Raw genomic sequence first — 23,562 nt, forward strand, 5'->3', positions numbered from 1 at the left:
GAAAAACAAAATCTCATTGACCTTGCTGGTTAATCCGCTTGCCACAGTGTCTCTGTGTGAGTGTTTTACCACCATTTACCAGCACATGGCCTGTAACCCAGGCTGCGTTAAAGAAAGACGGCCGGACTCCGAGACAGACGGACAGAATGGTCTCCAGGATCACGGAGTGCCTCCATTTTAGGTAAGCAGGTCTAAGCCAAGCTGTTCGTGTGTGTTTCAAGGCTTCTGTGTACAAACCAGTGCTTGAACATGCAAGTCTGGCTTAATGACTGTCCCATGGCTCTGACCCATATGTTGTTTCCCAGACTTTTTTTGTTTTTTGTAGTCAGTAATGTGCTCAACGATTAAAAATATTTAATTCTTAATCCAGAAAATCTTGTTTCTTCATACAAAAATAATTATATCCAATTGAGTTTTACTGTACACTGTTTGCTCTGTTGTTGTTGGTTTTTTTTCCCCTGTTTTGTAGGAATTGAAGGATTCTGGTTGTAGTTGGTGGTAGAGTGGTCAGCAAAATAATTTTAAACACATTTGTGCTCAAGTTGTACAGTGTCAAACCACCGAGTACGTTTCTAGTTGCAGATGGAGGTTGGACTTCATAAACGGAGGTTTCATTTAACTGGACTGATAAAACAATTGTGGAGAAATAAAAATTTGCCTTTGCTTAATAAATGAAATAAATTATTAATGAAGACGTTCAGCTAAGGATTTTATACAAAGTATTCATCCTGTAGGGATGCCAACAGGGCTAGTGTTTTATTTAGGGTGATATGGCTCACTGCCCAGGGTGCCATTTCATTTGGGGGCAAACAGGCCAACCTTTTCATAAGTTGGTTGTTACAGCATAAGCAGTGTAAGAAAGTCTGGCCATAAACCACTAGAGACTATGATGCTAAAGTTTGTAGCTAAGCTGTAACTTTTTATTGTGTGATAATAGGAAGGGATATTTCACCCTTTGTTGTTTAATGAAATCCAGTCTACATTTGATATTATGTAGTTTAAAATATAAAAGACTAAGACATATGACTGATCTCTACTAAAGAGAAATTATTTAAAACAGTTTAGATCATTATTCTGATTTTCAATACTCAACAAAAAACTTGTTCAATGTCTTCTTGGCACTGGATCCATCTTAGATTAAGACGAGGATCCAAACCAGACTATATAAAAAAAAGTCACTCAACGACCTTGCATGAACAATAGATTATGAGATTTATGTGTGCATCTTCTCTTGTTTTTCTGTATGAGCATATCAAGGTCCCAGCAGGTTCAGTGATGTGGTCAAAAACACTTTGGCACATGGAGGTTTTTTGCAGTCTGGTTATTGAATTATTCTAATATATCTTGGGTATGCCAATAAAAGTCTAATAATTTTAATTTGCTAATAGCATGCATTACATTTTTTCTCTTCAATTTAATACTATGACAGCACAGTGACTGAAAGAAATTGCACAGTTAAATCCAAGCATATTCATAATCCTGGCAGATTTAAAATATTTTTAATTCAAATTAAATGGGTAAATACATGATTTCCAGTGAAACATCATTTATTGGTTGAATGAAGCTTAAATCTGCCAGGGGTACGAATAATTTTGGGGTTCACCCACTGCACGCATGCCTCTGGGATGCGGAACTTCTCCCAGCAGGAAATAGTCAGTACTCTCTTACACCAGGAGGGGGCGGTGTTGTCTCTGGAAAGTTGACCTGCCGATTCGGCCAATCCCTGATCTGCGGTCAGTTTGTAATCCAGCCCCAGTCCTGCTCCTCCGCTCCGGGAGAGGACACACCAGAGGAAACGAGACAAGAGTCCGGACGGAGCGGAGTTTTGAGTCCGCATGAGTCGGCAACAGAAAAGTCCAGCAATGGAAAGGCTCCACAGATAGGATCTTAAACACACTCAGAAGCGGAGGCGGAGCTCATCTATAGATTATAGATCGGATGTCAGCCGTGTATGAGACAGACGGAAGAAGAAAAAGGGGAGAAACATGAGTCGGCACCAGTCTCAGGGAGTGGTTTTAACGGGTTACCACAGCAACGCCGAGCTGCTACCGCAAACGGGACTATGTGGTGGTTCCACTTCCAGCTGTCCGCCGGTACCGAACCGGGAGCCCGACTTGCTCAGGTGGGAAATGTGACCTGGTATTGTCACTTTAATTCATTTCTTCAGGGGGAGCTGAACGAAGCTACGTGTGTCTGTGTGTTTACGAGCAAGCGGGCAAAGGTCAGAGTGATGGCGCACTTTTTCTCATTTTGCAGCCCGAGTGGCGTGGATGTGCTGACGGTGCTGGAAAGTTAAAACTTCTCGGCATGCGAAGTGGATCCTGCATAAATCCTGCAGTCAGAGCAGTGTGTAAACCCGCTAAGCTGCATCACAGGCAGGCACTTTTTATTGTAGCTTCTGGGACCACGCAGCTCCACCCTTGGGCTTGGGTTTATGTTTTTCCTTTACTTCATTTCTAATCAGCAGGTTCACCTTGACTTTGTCCCACTGTGCTAGATTACGCAAAGGTGGCTAATTCAGAGCTTCCACACACACCTGCAGCTTTAAGGTTAACTAGATTTATTGTTTCTTAAGTCCAAAGTTGTGTAATTCTTTTGAAGATTCACATAATTATAGACTCATTCTTTATGGATGATTTGAGTGGTATGGTCATTTATTTCTGTCTGTGTGAAATAACAAACAAACAAACAATAAATGAAAACCAGTATTGGCTGAAGGAAACGTTGATGCCCTCATATTAAATGAAAACAGTGTACACCAGCATTTCTATAGTGACTAGGGATTTTAAGACTTTAATGAAAATCATTTAAAGAAAAAAACATTCCTTGTCATTTATCTAACTGTGGGACTTCCTTTAGCCATGACTTATTTCAGAACAGTGCAACCCTATGTATTTTGTGTATTTCCACATTTACATCCATGTTTTATTTATTAAGCCAACACAAAGTAGTGTATAATCGTGAAACAGTAGGCTGATTTTTGCATTTATGTTAAGACCTCATAGATCACCTATGAAAGCAAAGTATGGCACTAACCTGGTCACTGCTTTTTATGGAGTGGGAAAAGTGTCAAGAAGTTCCATTTAAAGTTTACTGGGTGCCTTCTAGAGAAAAAGGCATACATGGGGAAGAAGGTGATCTGGTCTTATATAACAAACTTTGGACATTCTAGCAAAACCCTATATGTACGTGGCTGAAAACTACACATCATCTTGATCACATCAAACCTAGTGGTGTCAGCACAAACAAGAACCAGAAGATTTTTGATAGGAAGGCAATGCCTGAAGCAAAACATGGGGTAATCCTGGAGGACAACCTAGTAGAGCCAGAGTTACAATGGCATTCGTTAGACCGAAGCATTTACGTTAGAACGTCCCAGTCAAAGTCCTCACTTCATTCCATTGAAAATCCATGGAAAGGCTTTTGTGAGAAGAAGAAGAATTTAAAGGGAGATGAAAACTTTGCCACAGTTCCAAAACAGGATGCCTGAAATAGTGAGAATATTGCACTGCTAGAGGAAAGAGATGACTAAGCATACTGACTATACTAAACATTTCATCACCCAAAAAGGAAGGAAAGAGCGCTGAAGTGTCTTCCTTCACAGCTGGCTGGAATATTTCTCTTCCTATTTATTCTGTGGGCCTTCCGTCGATTTAACTAATTCAGTGTCATCCTCTTGAAATAAAAATGTTGCCCATACATTTAAACTCCTCTTCAACCTCTATTAAATAAAAAAATTTTTTATTTTAAAATCTATAATTCTCGCGTTGAGTGACGACCTTAATTTTAGGATGTTGCTCAAAAAGTTACACACAATTTGAGTCCTACGTTTTTACGATATACTCGTCTGTTCATCCTCGTGCAAGATGTGAAGATGATGCATCAGCGTTACAATCAGTGATGTGGTAAAGATTAGAAAACAACTACCCTCTTGGCTTACATTGATACATCAGCCACTGTGAGTGTGCGGTAGGTAAAATGGAGATGCGTGTGTTCCAGATGGCTTGCTTACCTGGCTAAAAAGAAAAGCGTCACATTACAGACTTCCTTTGTCTCACCTCGGTCAGCAGAGTGTGTGAGTCCCGTCTAGGCTGACCTGTGTGAGGCTAAGTTTGGAGGCCATTGTTCCCCTCAGGTCAGGAAACGTAAAACAAACAGACCGTAAGCTTCTGGCCTCGCACCAGCTAGACATCCTACCTACGGAGCCTTGAGTTACGTGTCTGCTCGGAGTCTTGCACGGTGTTGTCTTTGTCGTTTAAATGGAAGGAAGTGTGGAAATTGGGCAGAGAGGTTTTGTTTTTCAGTTCCCTGCAGTGACCAGAGTTTCCAAAGTCTATTTGTCTGACTTAAAAGGGCTAACTTAAGCTCAATCACTTGTATTAATTCGGACACATAAAATAAGGAAGATGATCAAGAATGGTAAACTGTCTAGGATGTTAGGAGTTTTCCGTCACACAAGGATGAATTATATGTTACAGATTCATCCAATCTGAAGGGGAGATTGTATACTGAAGCATTTGGTCATCGTTGAGGCCAGTAGCTGTGAGGGGGTGGGGAATGGACAGAGACATGCTCTGTCTTCAAATGCGCCAGCTGACATCTGTTGATCTGAATGCACATGCTAAGTTTTGAGGCCATTGTGGACGGGGACAAGCAGTACTAATCTCCTTCATAAATTTCCTACACTCTCCCATTCTTTGCTAGTAAACTGTAGCTGTACGATCACATGAGGGCTATTTGAGAAGCGCTAGACCCTGTGTCCACTGAAATGGACATAGCATATTTCTGAACCAAAAAAAGCAAATTACTTTATCATTTAAATAATGCTTGACACTAATTGCTTGCTGACCCAACGACAATGAAGAACAATTTTAACTTTGTTTGAGAACACATCCAACAAGACATAACTCTGAAACCAGTGACGGCAAGGAGTAAGAAGCTATCAATCCACAATCTGAATTTAGGTTTATAATAGCCTAAGGGGTTAAATGGGTTGGGGTTACTTTGTAAGTTTTAAATATACCCAGACTTTTCAAGGTGTTGAATTTAATTTAGTTTTGCCATAAATTTATTCACCCTGTCGCTTTTTTTTTTTATTATTTAGATTTTCCACTGGTTGGTATTGATTCATTCCAGATCCTAGTTCTGGTTAAGAAGTCAGGATTTGATTATATTGTGAAGTAAAACTGACTTATTGTTAATTGTTTAGAGATATGAAATCAAAACTGACTTTTTCTGCTCTGTTTGTTTGGAAGAGAGTGTGTTGTTTATTTATTGAACTTTGGCTTGAAGGAAACAGATTTGAATACTCAATTAAGTTATATTTTAACTTTATCAAGTTACTAAGTATGTTAATGATTAAACTTAAGAAAAAAACTTGAATTATTTTTATGTTTACTTGAATATCTTATTTGCTCCTGAAAAGTCTTAGATTTGATGTTCTGGAAATTGCAGGTCTCTCATCATTTCTCACAATGTCACAGTGTTATTTTAAACTCTATGCTAGCAGTGTTAGCATTAATAACTTAATTCCCTTAAGAATGCAGACCCTTTCCCTTAATTCAGATTTGAAATAGATGGCCACATTTTAGGGTTATGGTAGGGTTCAGCTTGTACAGAAATTGAAAATTCATAAACAGACCAACTTTAATAAGTTCAACTTTCCTGTTAGCTACTGTTTTAAAGTAGCAGCCTGAATGAACATATTTGTAAATTTACCAACAAGATTCTCGGGGCATTTGCAGAGAGGCTCATAGCATCACAGGTCCCCCACTGTACCTGACAGTAGACACATTATGCCTTTTCACATTCTAGATCTTCTTAATAATTTTTGCTTCCACAAATTAAATCTGAGGGACATCTGATCAAATCACATGGTCACAGCTGAAGTCATACAGTAATTGGCAAGTGTGGCGGGTTTACAGTTACCTTGTAAACTGCTTATAATGGTTTTCATAGAGAGGTGGTACATTTTGTCATAATTTTTAAGCTTCTCACTAGTACAAAAAACGGCAAACTTTGAGTTTTCATTCCTCAGTAACAACTTTCACAGTGAGGAGTGTTTTCATCGCTAAATGTTAGCGCTTTGGTATGGCTAAGTCCAAAATTATTCACACCCCTTCGAGATTTAGGTTTCGACTTGACTCTGAAAGAAAGTCTGTGGAAGGAGTTAAAGATTAAGGTGATGGCAACCGCAGACGATCTCTCTATTCATCTCAAGTAACAAGTCAAAACTTTTAAGGTTTTTCTCACAGTGAGATAAACTCAAAGTAACAAACTTAATCTACATTGTCGACTTACGCTTCAAAGAAAACTGAAAATAGTTATCGGTAACAGAAAAGCCAGGTGGAAACATCTTCACCCAAGAAGTCACACAAACTGATAATTGGCATTGAACAGTCTGGGCGAGGCGTTTCCTCAGATCCCAACTTGTGTTCCTCTTACCAGTGTTGAAATTATTGTTTGCATAGATGAAAGGGTTTCCTCTCTGCTCCCCCCACTCACACACGCAGACACACCGACTTGCTTACATCCTCCATCTAGCTGGTCAAAGGTGTGTGGTTGAAGAAGGCACACAATTTAGAGCGACTGCGCATCCAGCTGCAGCTCCGTTGTCCTTTTTAGGTCAGCTCTACTCGGAAGTGTGAAACTGTTGGCTTTATTCACAGGAGCAGCACACAGGTCTAGGACTGTAGACATAATGTGGTCACAATAAACCTTTAAACTTATAAAAATTGTGCCCAGTGTATTGATAACCTTATTTCTAAAAGGAAGACTTGCATGCACTCTAGCTGTCATTTTCTCACACGTTAAACTCTTGTTTTAACACAGTTTAAATTCATATTTTCTATACAACAGGGGAAAACTTAAACAGTCATTAAGGTAGGAAAGTCTTGTCCAATCAGAATGCTTGGATGGTCTGTATCAAATTGAACATTTTGCTTGTTTCTTTTGTCAGCCTTGGGTTTGTTTTTGACTAAATATGCTCGTATCTCTGTTATTCTCTTATTTAGGAAAGACCTATCACCCCATGTCCATTATTTTTAATATAAAATAAGGTTAAAAATATTTCTCTTATTAGATCAATACACATATTGTTAAACATCAAACTTTTAATTATGCTGTCCATGTTGCGTATGCTCAGAAAAACCCTGACAAAATTTCCTGAAACTTGTGAAATGCAGGTGTGACTGGGCGAGGGATGGTATGATATTCTCTTATCCTCAACATATCGTCGGAGTCTTTTACACTAAAAGCTAACAAAAACGTTTAAAATGATGTATAGTCTTTTATTTTAAACTGAAGAGCAAGATACTTTCCTTTCTTGCTAAAATAAAATGACTTCCTTATGGATTGTACTTTTATGGTGCTTCACCTTCTGACTCTCTGCATATTCTATTGAGTGGAAATGCTTCAGATGGTGGAACATATTTGGTGTGTTCCCGCCTCTACTTGGCACGACTCTCCGGGACATTTTGAAGCACACTGAAGCCTGACGTTGATCAGATCTTAGATAGCTGGCCCACTTCCATACAATCAAATTAATCTTTTTTTCTCTTATCAACTATTTTGTCGGCTGACTCTTCGCTTGTGAAGGCTTGTTCAGTCACATTTGTATTACAGTCATAGACAATTTGTTGCTAAAACTTACTACATTGGAGCTTAGCTTAGCTTAGCCTAGCCTAGTGCTGCTAGGCACAGGCTCCTTGTTGTGGTGTAACTCACTCACGTAGCCAATGTAGTGTGGCTTTTTCTCTTGTGAAAAAGGTTGTAACCATAGACTATAATGGATATAAAAATATCAGAAATATGTTTAAAAAATCATACTACCTTTGTTGAATAAAGGTATGATGGGATATATATTGTTATTGAATTATTTTCCAGTCCTAATTTGTTGTTTGATAATCTGATGAAGATTATTATTATACTTTTTCCGGTAGTCCCCAGAACAGAACCAGCCTTCTTTATTAGGTTGTTGCGCTTCTTGAAATTCCTGGTTTCTGATGCAGCTGTGCCCCAACAGATTACAGCAGAAAAGATGGCATTCTCCATAGCAGACGTATATGTTCTGTACCTATCTTTACAGCTTGTAAAAAAAAACAAAAAAACTCTTTCTATCTAAATAGCTTTTTCCACTATTGTTCCTTATTTTTGGAACATTATTTCGATTCATTACATGCTGACTTGATACACTTTTAAGATTTGTTGGACAATAAAACACATGCTTCATGCAGTCCAGGAAGAGTCAGAGTTAGTGAATCATTCTTGCTCATTATTTCCTGACTTTATTCTGCCCTTTCATGCCATCCAATGAAACGTAGCAACTTCCAAGAGACTCATCTAGATCTCTGCCAGTAAGAGTTTTTAATCCTGATTCGTCAACAACAGAAACATTGTAGAAATCAAACTGCAGGAGAACAGCTGAGGAGTCTCTTGATCCGTTGGCTGTTATTTTGTTCTTTTTTTCAAAGCATGCACATGCGATGGCCAAATTAACGAATGAGAAACTAACACGGCTTGATGTGTCCACTTGCAAGCCTGATTTATAATTTAAACAAAGTACCTTTAAAGCTTGGTGAATGTAAATGATTAACTCGCGTTGGCGTGAGCTGGCGTGTGTTGATTAGATTTAAACCAAATATTCTGCAGTAAGCCAGCAAAACAGGAACATTTTTGCAATTCCATTCAAGTGAAAGCACTTCAGCTGGAGCCACACAGATCAGAGCAAGTTTATGTAATTAGGAGCGCAGAGGAGGACACGGATCATATAAACTCAACTAAATCTGAGCGGGTGGATGGAGATAAGAAGAGGCGGAGGAGAAAAGGGGAAATATTAGAAATGAGGGAGCTGTGAACGAAAGGTTTAATCTGATGTCTGTCAGAGTTTTACTGTGAGTTAAACAGAGTTTGGTGGAGGTCTGCTGTGGTATGTGGCCTCACTCTGTGAACTTTCAGATTAATGCTCTCTGCTGGTAATTCCAAGTTAATTAATACAGTACATCAAGTCACAGTGCTGTCCTTCTCATTGCATTACCTTGATGAACTTTTATAACTCCAACAAAATATTTCTTTCCTACATAAAACCTCTTGCGGATCAGTGTGCAGCATGGACTATTTTCAAACACCGGAGCTTACGGTCCGAAATATAATTTTTATTTTTTTTAAAGTGAAAAACTTGTAGTAACCCAAGTCTCACCGATTCATCCAGTTTTTGTTGTTTACGTGTCCCAGGATTTTCTTTTTAACAACTAGGCTGATGAGTGTGGTTGTTTGTGATGGTGTGTTTGACTAGATGATCATATGCAAATAGATGGACACGACGGATGAAAACCCGCGTTCAGCAGCTGTTGACAGAAATCTGACGGAGGCCATGCAGAGCTGTGGGAAGCTACATCGTCTGCTCCGCAACAGCTGCAACTGCAGCGCATGAACAGGGGATATGATAACAAGACACGTTATTAAAAATCTTTGCTGCCATTGGTGACAAGATTATAGAATTAGACATTTTTCAAATGTTTTCAAGTTGGATTATTCTAGCAAGAGTTTAAAACAAGTGTTTTAAATAGATATGTACAGTTCTGTAAAGTCTTTCTCCCCTCACATATTTCTTCTCCTTAAAAGTTTTTGTCACTTATAGCATTTTATGTTCGACAAAAGTAAATTAAGAACACACAAAAAGTAGTTTTAAAATTTATGATAAGAGGGTGAGGGGGAAACTGATCCGATGTGAAAAGTTAATTTGCCTACACCTAATAACTGGCTGTTCTACCCTTGACAGCAACAACTGTCATTACATGAAGCATTTGGGGTAAATGACAGAGTGACAGTGGAGAAATTTTGCCCCCATGGTCTTTACAGAATAATTTTTATTTAGTCACATTCAATGATTTTTTATTTTTTTATTTTTTTTTAGCATAAACGGCCTGGTTAAGGTAATCAAATTTGAGTTGACACTTTGACAAGGCCTTTCCAAACTTGTACTAATTGTGCTTAAGGTCACAAACTATTTTGTTTTTCTACTAGATGCAAAACAGTATGGTTCTGTAAATTACAACAAGTCATCCAGATCCAACTAATCACCTGTAGACAACCACACAGCTACCGTCATGTTTTACTATCAGTTTGATCCTTTTATCAAATGCTGAATTAGGATTGTGACAGAAGTAATGGGGCACAAAATTCTCAAAAGTGGTCCATTTTGGTCTTGTCAGTCCATGGAGGATTTTACCAAAAGTTATCATTAGGAAATCTTTAACCTCCTGAGTCCTGAATACACTTTCAGAGTCATTTTTGTAGACCTGCCTCTCCACTGTTAAGGTTCACCACTCTGTTTAAGGATAGTGGTTCTCACTGTGGTTTGCCTTAATCCCAATATGCCACAAATATCTTTCCTAGCGCGTTGCAGATGCCTGTGGCTTTGTTCTTGAATTTCTCTGAAATGGTGCAGGAAGTGTTGCTTTTTGAGATCTTTTTCTTGATTTCTTAATATAGGCCTTGAAGTAATCAGATATGAGTGTAGCTCATGAAATTTAACTCAAATTTCAACATAGAACGGTAACTCATTTATAATTTATGGAAAGGGCAATTTTTTTTTCCGACAGAAGAACAGGTGGATTCAGACGGCTTTTTTTTTTGCTCCTAAAAAACTAAATCATAATTTAGAGATGGCTTTTTGGATTTACCTGGATTAGTTTGAACTTTTATTAAAATTAATTTGATCTGAAACATTTAAGTATAACATTACTCTTGTATTTGCATCCCCTTTATTTTTAGCTGTGCAAACATCATTGAGTTGTTTGCTAAATGTTGTGCTTGGGTGGTTTCACTTGATAAATGAAGTCACTTTGTTATTCTTAGCAGGCCACTCTGTCTGCAATATTAATGTACTCCTCAGCAATGGACCGACTAAGATTTATGTGTTTATCTATAGTGAAGCGAAGGTTGCAGGGCACAAGGTGTGCTATTTTTGTTCCCCGGCAGATGTTGCCGTCATTAGCAGCCTGGTTGAAAATTAAACATGTTTATTGGTTTTTCTGTGCTTTCAACCTTTGGCAATCCCACCTCTGTTTTGACACACACTCACATTTACTGCAAGTCCAAGAAGACATGGCTGAATGTAGCAGCTCTAACCAACACAACGCTTCTAACCAAGGAATAGTTTTATGATCAGTGTGTATCTGATAAACATGGTGCAAAGTACACAGCTACAAGTGAAACAAAAATTATTTTGTTTCATCTGGAATGTTTGCAAGGAGTTTAGCTATTTACATATACATATTATATATTTCTCCTTCTTAATATTTTTTTTTCTTCTTTTTGTGTGTCATTAACAGTCGCAAAACAGGCCACTATAGTCTTGAACATAACCAAAGCACACAACAACAAGAAGATAGATATGAACCTTCGTTGGCCACCGGTGGTACAGGAGCGAGCAACACTGAATCGGGTTCAGGTTCTGCTGCTCATCCCGGATCTCAGCCTTCCTCCAGCCCTAAGCTGGGCTCCAGTCCGAGGCACAGTCCCAACTCCAAACCCAGAAAACGGCCCACATGCCAGCGCAGCTTCTCTCAGGTAAGAAGTGAAGGAATATAATGGGTTGGCTTGTTATTAACCATTTCAACTTTTGTAGTCTACAAACCAGTCCATGATATAGAGAAAAAGTTATCTTTGGTGAAGAAGATATCTTTAGGTCCTGACTTAAAAAATAAGTCAGGATGAGCACGAAGAAGAACAATGCTTTTTAAATTTAACCTACATGTTGAGGCACATTTGTGACTAATTTAGTCTATGAAAGAGAGAGCAATGACTTTGACCAGAAAACAGGAAGGCTGAACATATTACATATGTTTAATCTGTTTCACCTCTCAACTTGTATCTGTTTTTGATTAGGCTAGATTTTTAAATGTCAATACAATATTCTGAAGCGGGTTTAAAATATTTAAAACTGGAGATCACTAATTGAATTGATGTGTCTCTAATATTTCATCTATCGCAAGTCATACCACTATCGACATCTCTAATGCATTTTGTGTTTAAATGTTTCACAGTCCTATATTATGTATTTTGGGGCTAGCTATGCCAGGGGTTCAGCTCAGAAAGCCATGGTTTCACACTCCTGTTCGATAGGGGGCGACTGTGAGCTGTTTTGTTAACTATGTGACCAACAAAGTGACTTCTCTTCATGCTTTGAGACATTTGTGTCTGTGCTCTCAATTGTGCAAATGTTTTTCAGCATTTTTCTCAGTGGGTCTTCCAGAAACAACCATACTTGCTTGTAATTTAACTTGAGCCGTTATTTGTTTCCTGTTTCCTCAACGCAACTTTTTGAATGGGAGTTCATTTTGGGCAGCTCATCAGCCAGCCATTTTTAAATATCCCAAGCGGCAAATGGCTCTATTAAAAAAGAATTCCTTGCGTTATAATGAGTGTGATTAAATTTAGGGGGATTACGTAAAAATATATTTTTGTTTTAATGAAGGGAACTCTGGCTGAAACTGCCTGAGGCTTGTTCTGACAGGCTGTGCTTGTTTTGTTTTTGTTTTTTTCCCCCCTTTCTACCGTTAACTTGTTGCGTCAGGTCCTGAAGGGTTTTTCGTGTGTGAAAATACCAAGGAAGACAACCCCAGCTGAGAACGGAAACGAAAACAACGTCTCGAAGCTGTAAATGTTCGTATCCCATTGCCTGAGTGTTTGCACTTTCCACAGGACTCCCTGGATGAGCTGGAGATGGAGGACTACTGGACAGAGATTGAGAACATCAAGAGTTCAGGAGAAGGACATGGGAGGGGGGGAGGAGAAGGAGAAACTCATGAGGAGGAGCAGCAGAAAGCTCCTGAAGGTGGGATATTCTGTTTCTATTGACAGGATGTAAATAAAACTTTATTGTCCTACATGTCCCGGAATATGCAGATATTTTTCTACTGGTAGTTGGGGCATGTGTGTGTAGCTTAGTTTCATGATCTGAATATTGGATATGCAACTTGGAAAAATGCCCTTTGCCTTATGGAAAGATGCCAGCAGTAAGCTTGTTTGACATTTTGAATTTCTTTTAGCGAAACTTTGTTGCCGAATCAGAACTTACTGTCAAAACTGTGCATATGATGCATCAAAAAGACTGTTGCTCTTTAGTTTTTGCAAGTTTTGTCCTTGAATTGGATAATTTTCTTTCATTGGAGACATTTACTGCAACATGCTTTAAAGCTGAGGACTAAGTGAAAGTCAGCTTTGACGTATGCAGACTGTTTTGATGCCATTGCTCATTAGGAATTAAATATTTGTCTGTCTTTTTCATGTTATATTCAGCCTACTATTCTGTTGTTCTCAGGAAGCTTTTTCCTGTATGATTTCTTAGTTCACTTATCTTTGTTATTAATCTTTTCCATGTAATATAATTATTTAACCGTTTTCTACAAGGACAAACTACGCCCATTTTAGTCATTTTTATGTCAAACATTTTTATAGGCTGAAAAAAAAAAGACATAAGTATAGAAAATTATTTCTCTATTTTATTTTCTTTCCTTCCTTCTTCGTCCTTTTGGTGCTTTTTGTCCGAAACCATTTTAAAATAACTTTTCCTCCTTTAGAAGGAGAGCACGAGGAGGCGTGGCTTACAGAGGCGGGACTAGTACGACTGGTTGACGATTCCTTGACAGCCGAGGACCATGTGAGCAGATAAACAACTGTACAGATTCACAGATCAATGAGAATCGGGACAATACACGAGCAAATATCTTGCTCTATTTGTGGTTCCTATTGGTTGACAGGAAGAAGACAGTGCCGTGTTCCTGTCCACCCTCACCAGAACGCAGGCCGCCGCTGTGCAGCTTCGTGTGTCGTCCTATCAGCAGACTCTGCTCCGGCGACGCAACCGCCAACACTTCCCTGATGTTCGGGATATATTCAGACCTCCTGAAAAGGTGATCAGATGATCAGCATAAAAAACGCGCTGGAAACCTTAAAATAAAGACTTTGAAAAAGTCAAAATTTTTTGACTGCCTCTGTATTGTAGTTTATGATCTTGAGCATTTATACATACATACAGTATGTTGGTTCTTTTTATAAACATTTTTCAGATTTTACTTGTTTATTTTTATTTTTTTGCCTTAGTTTTGTAATTTTGTTTACATTGAAGATTTTCAAACACAAAAGGTACCGGTATATAGATTTGGCTCAAATATACACGTACATTTTGCAAAACGGGTGCAAAAGAGGAGCGGCAAAAACAAATGAGATGGATTAGCAGTTCTTGCCGAACAACAGACGGTATCACTCAGGACCTGCTATGAGTTACAACATTTTAGTTCCTTTTAGAATAAAACGAAATAGCAGTTTTGAATTGGGTTGAGTTGATTATATATATGTAGCATGTTGCTCTGTTTTATAACGTCTTGTGCTGCACTGTCTCACTGTTATGCTTGTCACAGAATGAAGAGCCTCCAAAACTGAAAGAGGGAAGTGACAAAGATCCAACTACTGCTGGTATGAGCAGCTCAGTCCTTTAAAATAAAACACATTCAGAATTCTTCAGTGTGGATTTTATGAAACCGGGTCCAAATAAATGTCTGCCTTGGAACTGAGATTTAATCTCAGCGTGAAAGAAACGAAATCCGTAGGATTCTGTTTAATGTAGTCATATATAGCAGGAATTGAGTCAGGATAGAAGCAGAAGTCTGTGCTGCATTTTAGAGGAAGCGCTGTCAATGACTGATGCATCAAAGGAAATGTTTAGGGAAGCTGATTAGATTCAGATCAAAATACTGGTTTACGTATGAAAAACAGGACATGAATACAGGTGAGCGTAGCATTTCTGTAAATAGTTGAAAGTTATGTGACTCCTTGTAAATGCGGGTTAATTTTCTATCACAGTAGTTGAAAGTCAACAGACCCCTCTTACTTCCTTTTTGTCGTCTGCAATGACTAATACGCAGGGAGATGAAACGACACTTGAGCATTTTTTTCCTGCCTCGTGGTTTCAGAACATCAGCACATAAACATTCAAACTGAGCTTCCTGTTGGGCATATTATTTTATTTCTCCGTACATCTCTGCAGAAACGGAGACGGAACTGAATGTAGAAGTGGCGTTTTCGGAGCAGGCGCTCTCTTACCGGGACGATAATCAGAGGTTGAAGGTCAACAGCAGCCTTAACTCCTCTGATGACAAACTTCCAGTGAGTCATAAAATTGTACACAGTGGCTGTAGCATATGTACAGCTATACTTATGCTTTCAGTTTGTTCAAAAGCTTGAACTTTGAGTATGTACATACCACATTAAGAGCCTATGTAAATTGATCATGTTTTTTATTCAATAGTTGTTAATCATTAACAGTAATTATGTTGTTGTTTTTTTTATAGATAACGTTAGAATAAATAGCAACATGACTGCTTTGTTGTCGTGTTGATTACAAGCAGAGAGCAAGGATGTCTTTTATTTTTAGCCCTCATTGACTGTAGTGACATCTGGTGGTTGATGTTTGTGTAGCAGTTAAAATCATTCATAAAGACAATGCTGTTGTCTTTAAATGCAGGAATTTCTTTTTTTTCTTTTTTTTTTTTTTTAGATTTTTCTATGAGCTACTGAAAACTCTGTGCCTTAATGTTTTTACTTTTGTTTTGCTTCAGAACTTTAAGCTCCTTCGGGATAAAACGGGTCAGACCAGAGTGGGAGATCTTTCTCCTTTGGATATGAAAAAGGTAAAAACTCTGTAACAGGGTGATCTATGGACAGACATTTAAAGATCAGGGGGTTTTTTAGATGGCAGACTGATGTAGTTTTGTGTGTCTATTTGTTTTTTTTTTTAACACAATCTTTCAGGTGCGCAGACTTGTTCTGGTAGAGATGACTGCTCTGTTTGACACAGCTGGGATAGATGTCAAGGCCAATAAACCTGGCAGAGTGAAAAGCAAAGGTATTGTTGCCCAAGAAGCCAAAAAAAAAAAAGAAGAAGCATAAATTAACAAAGCTGTTTATATTCCTGGAAATTTCTCATTTCTCAACAGCAAACTTTTGTATATTTCATTAGGATTTAATGTGTGAGACCGACATAGTGTGGCGTGTAATTGTAAAGTGGACAGAAAACAGTACACATCGTAGTTTAAAAAATATGTTTGTATTTTACCTAATGAGTCAATCAACCCTTTGTAGAACAAACTCCTTTTGCTATTCTTGCTGTGCTAAATAGCTAGTGTCAAACCCCATTAAACTATATAGATTTTAGCAATTCTAACATGAGAAAATATGGGGTTTCAAAGGTTGTGAATACTTTTTCAAGGCCCTGTAGCGTGTATTAGTGTGTTTAAACACATATTGTTCACTCTGTATGTGTGTGTGTGCAGAAAGTGGCCTTTTTGGTGTTCCTCTGATAACTCTTTTGGATCAAGACCAACGACGGGTTCCTGGGACCAAAGTGCCACTTATTCTGCAGAGGGTGAGCACTCATTCATTCATTCATTCATTCAAAGGTTATGATAGAGATGAAGGAAAATGTTAATTACTCTCATTTTTAATCTGAAGTTTTAAATCTTTTTATTTTCTCTTTAGGATGAATAAGTTATTTTTGAGCTGAATTGAATTGAAACCACAATACAATTTGCTCTATAACGTGTATTGTAGCTCTCATTGCTTTCACGGTCTGATATAAAACTTTTTTTTTTACTTCTTTGCCCTTGTGGATGTTCTGTTATGCCATTTGTCTATTTTCAGCTCATCAGTCATGTAGAGGAGGAGGGATTAGACACTGAAGGTTTGCTACGTATCCCTGGAGCAGCCACTAGAGTCAAGGTATTTTGTTGCATGAACACTCTATAAATTTCTAGATTAGCTTACACTAGATTTCACCCTAATTCACATTGCCTGCTGGTGTGCCTTCACCCAAATTCAGTCACTGTGCCAGGAGCTCGAGTCGTCTTTCTACGACAGGACGTTTCAGTGGAAGCACGTGAAGCAGCACGATGCTGCGAGCCTGTTGAAGCTGTTCATCAGGGAGCTGCCCCATCCACTGCTCACTGTGGAGTACCTCAATGCTTTTATTGCAGTCAACAGTGTGTATCAAGTCTGTTTTCATGATTTATGTGACATAGTGTGAGGTCTGACCGTGCTATTGTGCTTTCTGTTGTGAAAGAGCTTCCCACAAAGAAGCAACAGCTTCAGGCCTTGAACCTGCTGGTGCTTTTGTTGCCTGAGGCCAATCGGGATACTTTGAAGGTAGGTTTATTTGTATGGCACTATACATGCACAAGGGAACTCAAATCACTACACAGAGCAAAATAGATAAAGAGAATTGCATTGAAAACCTGGAATATTGTATGCAATACAGTATAAGCACCATTTATAGTGGAAAAAAAAAGCATATTTAAAACAAACAATTAAGGGATGATTAAAAAACTTCAACAGAAATTCTAGCACACATAAAACAACTCTTTATTCTGAAAATGTCATGTAATTACCAGATGACACAAGGTATTCCCATTCTGAAGTATTTGCAATTTACAATATTTCAAATACCATGCGCTGTGCTGTTGTGCTTTCTGTTCTGTTGTGCTGCGAGCCTGTTGAAGCTGTTCATCAGGGAGCTGCCCCATCCACTGCTCACTGTGGAGTACCTCAATGCTTTTATTGCAGTCAACAGTGTGTATCAAGTCTGTTTTCATGATTTATGTGACATAGTGTGAGGTCTGACCGTGCTATTGTGCTTTCTGTTGTGAAAGAGCTTCCCACAAAGAAGCAACAGCTACAGGCCATGAACCTGCTGGTGCTTTTGCTAATTAATCTTGACAAACTTATACTTCTGGCTGTACAGGAGACATGATCAACCTGTCAGAAGTGAAGGTTTATACTCCATGTCTTAGACTTTGAAGCTAGTAGCACACTCCCCTATAAATTCACATTGCACACATTTCTTTCTTCAAAAAAAGAAATTTTTTTTTTTGAAGTAAATTTCCTTTTGCAGGCACTTGTGGAATTTTTCCAGCGTGTCATCAATCATCAGGTCGAAAACAAGATGACTCTAAACAATGTCTCTGTTGTCATGGCACCCAACATCTTCATGTTCAAAGGCTTTCGATCCAAGGTGACAGAGCAGCAGGAGTTCTCCATGGCAACCAGCACAGCCAACATCGTCCGGCTGCTCATAAGATACCAAAATCTCCTTTGGACGGTAACTGAAGATGTTAAACATGACTGTAATCAGCAATGGAGATGCTTTTTCATGTGTCCTGATTACTCCTAAAAACAGCATCTTCTAAAAGACAGTTTTATCTCTCTATTACCATCTACTTCAGATCCCAAAGTTCATTTTGACTCAGGTCAGGCAACAAAATATGGAAGGCCAGCGAAAACTGTACAAGGACAGAGCTGTACGGAAGCTGCTGAAGAAGATAACCACCGACAGGCCAATTGATAAAGCTATCCCAGAGGTAGGAGAGGATTTCTGGAATAAACTGCCTTGAGTTATCTATTTTTAGCAATATCTAGTAATTATTAAGTAATGATCAAATAATTAACTCATAAAAGTGGCCACCTTGTGTAAATGTCATTTTTTTGAAACTTGTGTCTAAGCTGAAAAAGAACAAATTTGTCATTTTGAAAGCAGAAAGTGAAACATTTTGATGACAAGTTTTAAAAATGGGTTATAACACTGAACAAACACACAAAAAAAACGTGTGATTATTATATTAAGCGAGATAAAAATTATAGTAAATTAATAATTCTGGAATATTTAAAGTTTTATGGGACTCACACAATAAGAATCCCGACAGTTGATACCTGCTGGTCCTTCCACAGGTCCAATATTCAGTCTAATGAAGAACAGTGACATCTAGTGGTGATGTTGTAGAATTTTACTGAAGCTTTGAAGCAAAGTTTCGAATTGTCAATCATTTCCAGAGCACTACGGCCCTTTTCAGCCAAGCAGTTAACACATCTGATTCGCAGTCTTGTTTTTATCTCCAATATGATATGATGTCTGACTGGCAGAGACTAATTACACAGCTTACACTTCGTCTTTTTGTACAACTCTGAAAAGTAATTGAATCTGATATTCAATTACTTAATTTTACAACTCGTCTTTTTTGTACTTCTCTGTTTAATAAATTGTTGCACTCTCCAAACAACTGCTCCTGTTACGAAACTAAGTTCTCATTTAGGAGACAGATGTTTTGTATTATAACCTTGAATTTATGTGTGAAGTCAAATTTACGGTTTTGACCCCTACCTCTCCACATCTGTGTTTTTCTCCAGGAGAATACTCAGGGATTTATTCGAGTTCAGGCACCACAGTTCAGTAAAATATCAATGGCGATTCAGCTTACAGAAGATTTGCAAGCTGCTGATGTACTAACTCGCTTCCTAAGCCAAGACAGGTAACGTCTACACCTATTCGCTTTGCTCCAATAAAACACAGACTACTGGCCTGTAGCTCTCTGTTTTCACCTTTGTTTCCAGCTCAGTGTCGGTGAAAAAAGAAGATTTGTGTCTCTATGAGATTGGTGGAAACATCAGTAAGTTCATTTCCCAGCACTATATAACTGAGCTGTTTAAATTTTCATTCACTTATCTTTTATACATGAAAGTTACAGTGACTCCAGTGTTGGGTAGTAACGGATTACATGTAACGACGTTACGTAATTTAATTACAAAAAAAGAGTAACTGTAATTCGTTACAGTTACAATGAGAAAATATGTAATCCAGTTACAGTTACTTCCGAAAATATTAAGAATTACAAATTTAGTTACATTTAAAAAAAATATATAAACAAAAACCTTTGCGAAATATGTAATAATATTTTTATTGCTTTGCGGTCTTTATCGTCGTTTCCCGCTACGGCTCCTTGTCTCTATCATAGCCGCAATGCTACTCTGATGTTCCATCCTGTGCTGGCGGAGCCTCCTGGAGGAACAGCAAGCGAGCGGACGGTTCCATTTCAGCTCAAGCAGCGCATCAAAAATGACAGCCTTCCAGCACTAGAAATTTAAGGAGCATTTTATTTATGTAACCCAGGCTCTCCCTCTTCAGACCTGCAGCTGGTGGAAGACACCCTATGGGCTCTGCGTTGTTTCTTTTAAATGAAAGTGGGTGTGTGCAAAACAAGATGCAATCTGCAGACAACTGGCACACTGAACAAACAGAACAAAAGATCGGCATACCAACGCAATGTATATTTTACACCGGGCTAGCGGAGCTGCTGCTTACCTTACAGGCAGTAAACACACTGTAAGGAATACAGCAGCTAGCGCGCAAAAATCCCCTGCACTACGGTGTCCCCGACAGGACAAACATCTCGGAATTGTGGTAATACCAGCAATTACAGAAAACAATAGTACCGTCTTCTGTAACATTTATGCACTGCTTTACATTTACATCTGTGAATATAAAAATGTTTTACGAATATTTGACTGTTTGGTGTTGATGCATGACAAACGTTGGAATCTATTCTTTCCCATGAGACATTGTATGCAATGTGCTAGTGTTATGATTTTCATGAACATAAAGTAAACTAGAAAATTCCTGAAGAAATTTAACTGGGGCCTGCCAAAGTGTGCCCGTCGGTTTGGACCCAGGGTTCTGATGCTAAAAATTAGCATCAATGCTAACTTAGCTGAATAGTAGTCATTAGCTTGTGGAAAGTCACAAGTATGTTAAGTAAGCTGGACGTACACCATTCAGTCTGTTAAAATGAGTCTATAAGCTGAAATTAGCCAAAATGCTAATGTAAGCCTAAATACTTTCTGCAGCATGTGGGGTATCATTAGAATGTTCTCTATAATTTACTTACTCCATTCAGTATACTAAACATGGCTATTAAGTCAGAAAAATAGGTAATAGCTTATTTAAGCTATTAAATAAGCTATTACCTATTAGTTACCTATAAGCTATTAGTTCCCTAACCTGAGAGAAACAGATAATGCAGAATCATATTATTGCACTGCCTGTGGCGGTGCACTAACCTGCGGTGCACTAAGAAAAATAAAATGTTGAACATGGGTCAATACTCATTAAAACCTCAAAGTAATCAAAAAGTAATCAAAAGTAATTAGTTACATTACTTTTTAAAAGTAATCGAAAAAGTTACACTACAATTACATTTTAAACAAGGTAACTTGTAACTGTAACGGATTACATTTTTAAAGTAACTTACCCAACACTGCTGACAGTGACTGCAGCTCCTGGTAATCCATCTGTTAATTATTTCTCTCTGCCTGCCCTTCTCCAAAGAGGAGAGATGCTTAGATGGGGAAACGTACATGAAAGATCTTTCCCAGCTGAACCCTGCAGCCGAGTGGGTCATCAAAGCAGTACAGCGATGAATTCTGGCCTGCAATGTCGTCCTGCGGGGTCCTGGCCTACTTTAAATTTCCTCCTGAGACAAAGCTGCAGCTGGTTCTCTGGAGTTTCTGGGGAATCCGGATGCAATGGGGGAATTCTTCATTGGTATCGAAGCACTGTTTGATTTTGGAACCCATAAGAGAACACAGGCGGTTCAGTTGCAGTTTATCGTGTGGGGAAAAACTTTACAGAAAAACCTTTTTTTTTTTTTTAGTTCTTTGCAATGTAATGATTCCCAGGGAGATTTTATAAAGACTCGTCTACATTTTTACCGAAGCTGCCCTTCCGAAGTTGCAGTGTATTTTACTGCAACTTGAAGTGATAAACCAGCAAAAAGTTGTGCATGATTGTGAAGTAGAAAGAAAATCAAACATTTCATCTTGATTAAAAACATCTAAAAAAAAAAAAAAAAAATCAATTGTACAGCTATATTTATTTCAGTTTACACTCGTGCCAAACTTTTTCTGTTTCGGGAAGGGAGTTGAAACCATTGGGAAATGTTGAAAATTTGGGATAATTTTTATTACCGTTCTTCCCCACAACATTGTACCTGACCTGTCTGCCGTGTCCCTCTGTCTGCATAATGCTGTTTGCTTCATAATGTTTCCTGACAAACCTCTGAAAGTTTTGCAGAACAGATGGTTAATCTGGGTTTGTTTAAGGGTATCAGAGTAAAGGGGACTAAATATAACTGCATTTTATCATTTGCAAAAGATGGATCCGTTTTCTTTCACTTCACAATAACATTTCACTTTGTGTTGGTCTATCGCATGAGATTATTGCAAAGTACATTCAGGTTTGGGGTTGTAATGTTATTAAAGCATAAATAACTTTAAGGTGTGTGTGTATACTTTAGCAAGGGCACTAAACAGAAACCACTCTTGAAAGACTTTTTCCACTGGTGGAGAAATTCTTCCTACTTCCAAACTGTGATTTATTGGTTGGCTTTAATGTTTTTGCTTTAATTAAATGCAAGACATGGTGCTGTGCAATAATATGATCATTAGTAGATTCCACATCCATCAGATAAATTATTTTAGGCTTTTGGTTAAGTACAAAAAATTGTACTTATTTTTTCTTTACCCATTTTATTAAAGTTCATGACCACTTTATTGAATCTTGAATGGAAGCAGTTGTCTAGGAAGGTTTCTAAAGGACATTACGCATTTTAGGAGGTCTAACCTTAGCAGGGTGAAAAGTCTCCACTTTTTTTGTTGTTTTTCTTTTTTTTTTAGGTATTCTTAGAATGATCAAAAGGATTCAATATCACGTCTTAGATTTTCAAAGGCATGCAGTGAAGACATACGAGTAAAGTTATGTACGAAGAAACCTTTAAAATCTGTGAGTGTCTCAACATGTGAATATGATTCAATCAACAAAACTGCACAGATATTATGAAAGAAGCTTTTTTTTTAAAGTGAGCTTATGCAGTGATACATTTGCACATAATTATTTTTGAGCCTTTGTGCCTTACCACTAATGTCAGGTTCTGTGTACTTGCAAACCTTTTTTATCTGGGCAAAGAAAATATACATTTTATCTTTTTTTTTCTTTTTTTTTTGCATTTATTGTGCCTTTAGTAGCAACTTTATCTAAAAGTTTCTAACATTGTCACATAATATCTGCATTGCTATGTCTAATTTCCCAAACAGTTCACTTCTACAAAATCATGGAGAGTTAACAAAAATGTGATGAACTTTTTTGATTTGTTTGTAAAGTTTACACTGTCACTTTCTGTAACGTATGATGTTTTGGTGATTTGTTTTCTAAAAATGTATTAGCTGCCTTTTAAATTACCACCATGACTGCCTGTAAATAAACGTGATGTAATTCATTACCACAACCTCTGCTATGATTATTTATTTGCACTTGCATTTTCAAAGTTCAATAACTATTAAGATCTGGTCAAGGTGAGTTTAGGAACTCTGTTTCAGGTCTTCATCAACAAGTGGTTATTTATTCATTTGTTTTATTTCATTCAATACTTGGCTCAGAAATTTGAAAAATCTATTTTGGTTGTTTCAGGTAAATAAAACATTACATAAATTGGATTCTCTCCCAATGGCAGCTGGAAATTCAAGTTTATTTTTAAAAATGGCACAAGGGTATCAACGACTTGTAAACATGTGAAATTATAGCCAGGTGGCTAATTTCCATCTCTAGTTCCATTGGCAGGTTGATGAGAAATCACATAAATACAAGGATAATGAACACAAAATAACACAACACAATCAGAAATG

At 37.9% G+C, this 23,562-nt stretch overlaps 1 protein-coding gene across 5 annotated transcripts; it reads left to right on the plus strand.

Moving 5' to 3' along the window:
• The first annotated feature begins 82 nt into the window (after positions 1 to 82).
• arhgap18 (Rho GTPase activating protein 18) lies at positions 83 to 23,162 on the plus strand. 5 transcript variants are annotated; one of them, XM_044105843.1, is made up of 19 exons: positions 1,987 to 2,122; positions 2,257 to 2,375; positions 11,334 to 11,571; positions 12,706 to 12,838; positions 13,584 to 13,663; positions 13,764 to 13,916; positions 14,424 to 14,478; positions 15,050 to 15,168; positions 15,621 to 15,692; positions 15,814 to 15,907; positions 16,335 to 16,426; positions 16,702 to 16,779; positions 16,880 to 17,039; positions 17,120 to 17,202; positions 17,948 to 18,154; positions 18,279 to 18,413; positions 19,237 to 19,358; positions 19,441 to 19,570; positions 21,147 to 23,162. In XM_044105843.1, the coding sequence occupies exons 1-19, from the start codon at positions 2,063 to 2,065 to the stop codon at positions 21,444 to 21,446; spliced, it is 2,430 nt and encodes an 809-aa protein (XP_043961778.1). In that variant the 5' UTR covers positions 1,987 to 2,062; the 3' UTR covers positions 21,447 to 23,162. The 5 variants fall into 5 exon arrangements, with proteins under 5 accessions (XP_043961780.1, XP_043961779.1, XP_043961782.1 ...); XM_044105846.1 differs by having other exon boundaries at positions 19,441 to 19,496; positions 21,212 to 23,162; XM_044105845.1 differs by lacking the exons at positions 1,987 to 2,122; positions 2,257 to 2,375 and adding an exon at positions 83 to 181.
• Positions 23,163 to 23,562: the final 400 nt, after the last annotated feature.

The sequence above is a fragment of the Gambusia affinis genome, linkage group LG22 (genome assembly GCF_019740435.1).
Source record: "Gambusia affinis linkage group LG22, SWU_Gaff_1.0, whole genome shotgun sequence".
NCBI lineage: Eukaryota > Metazoa > Chordata > Actinopteri > Cyprinodontiformes > Poeciliidae > Gambusia > Gambusia affinis.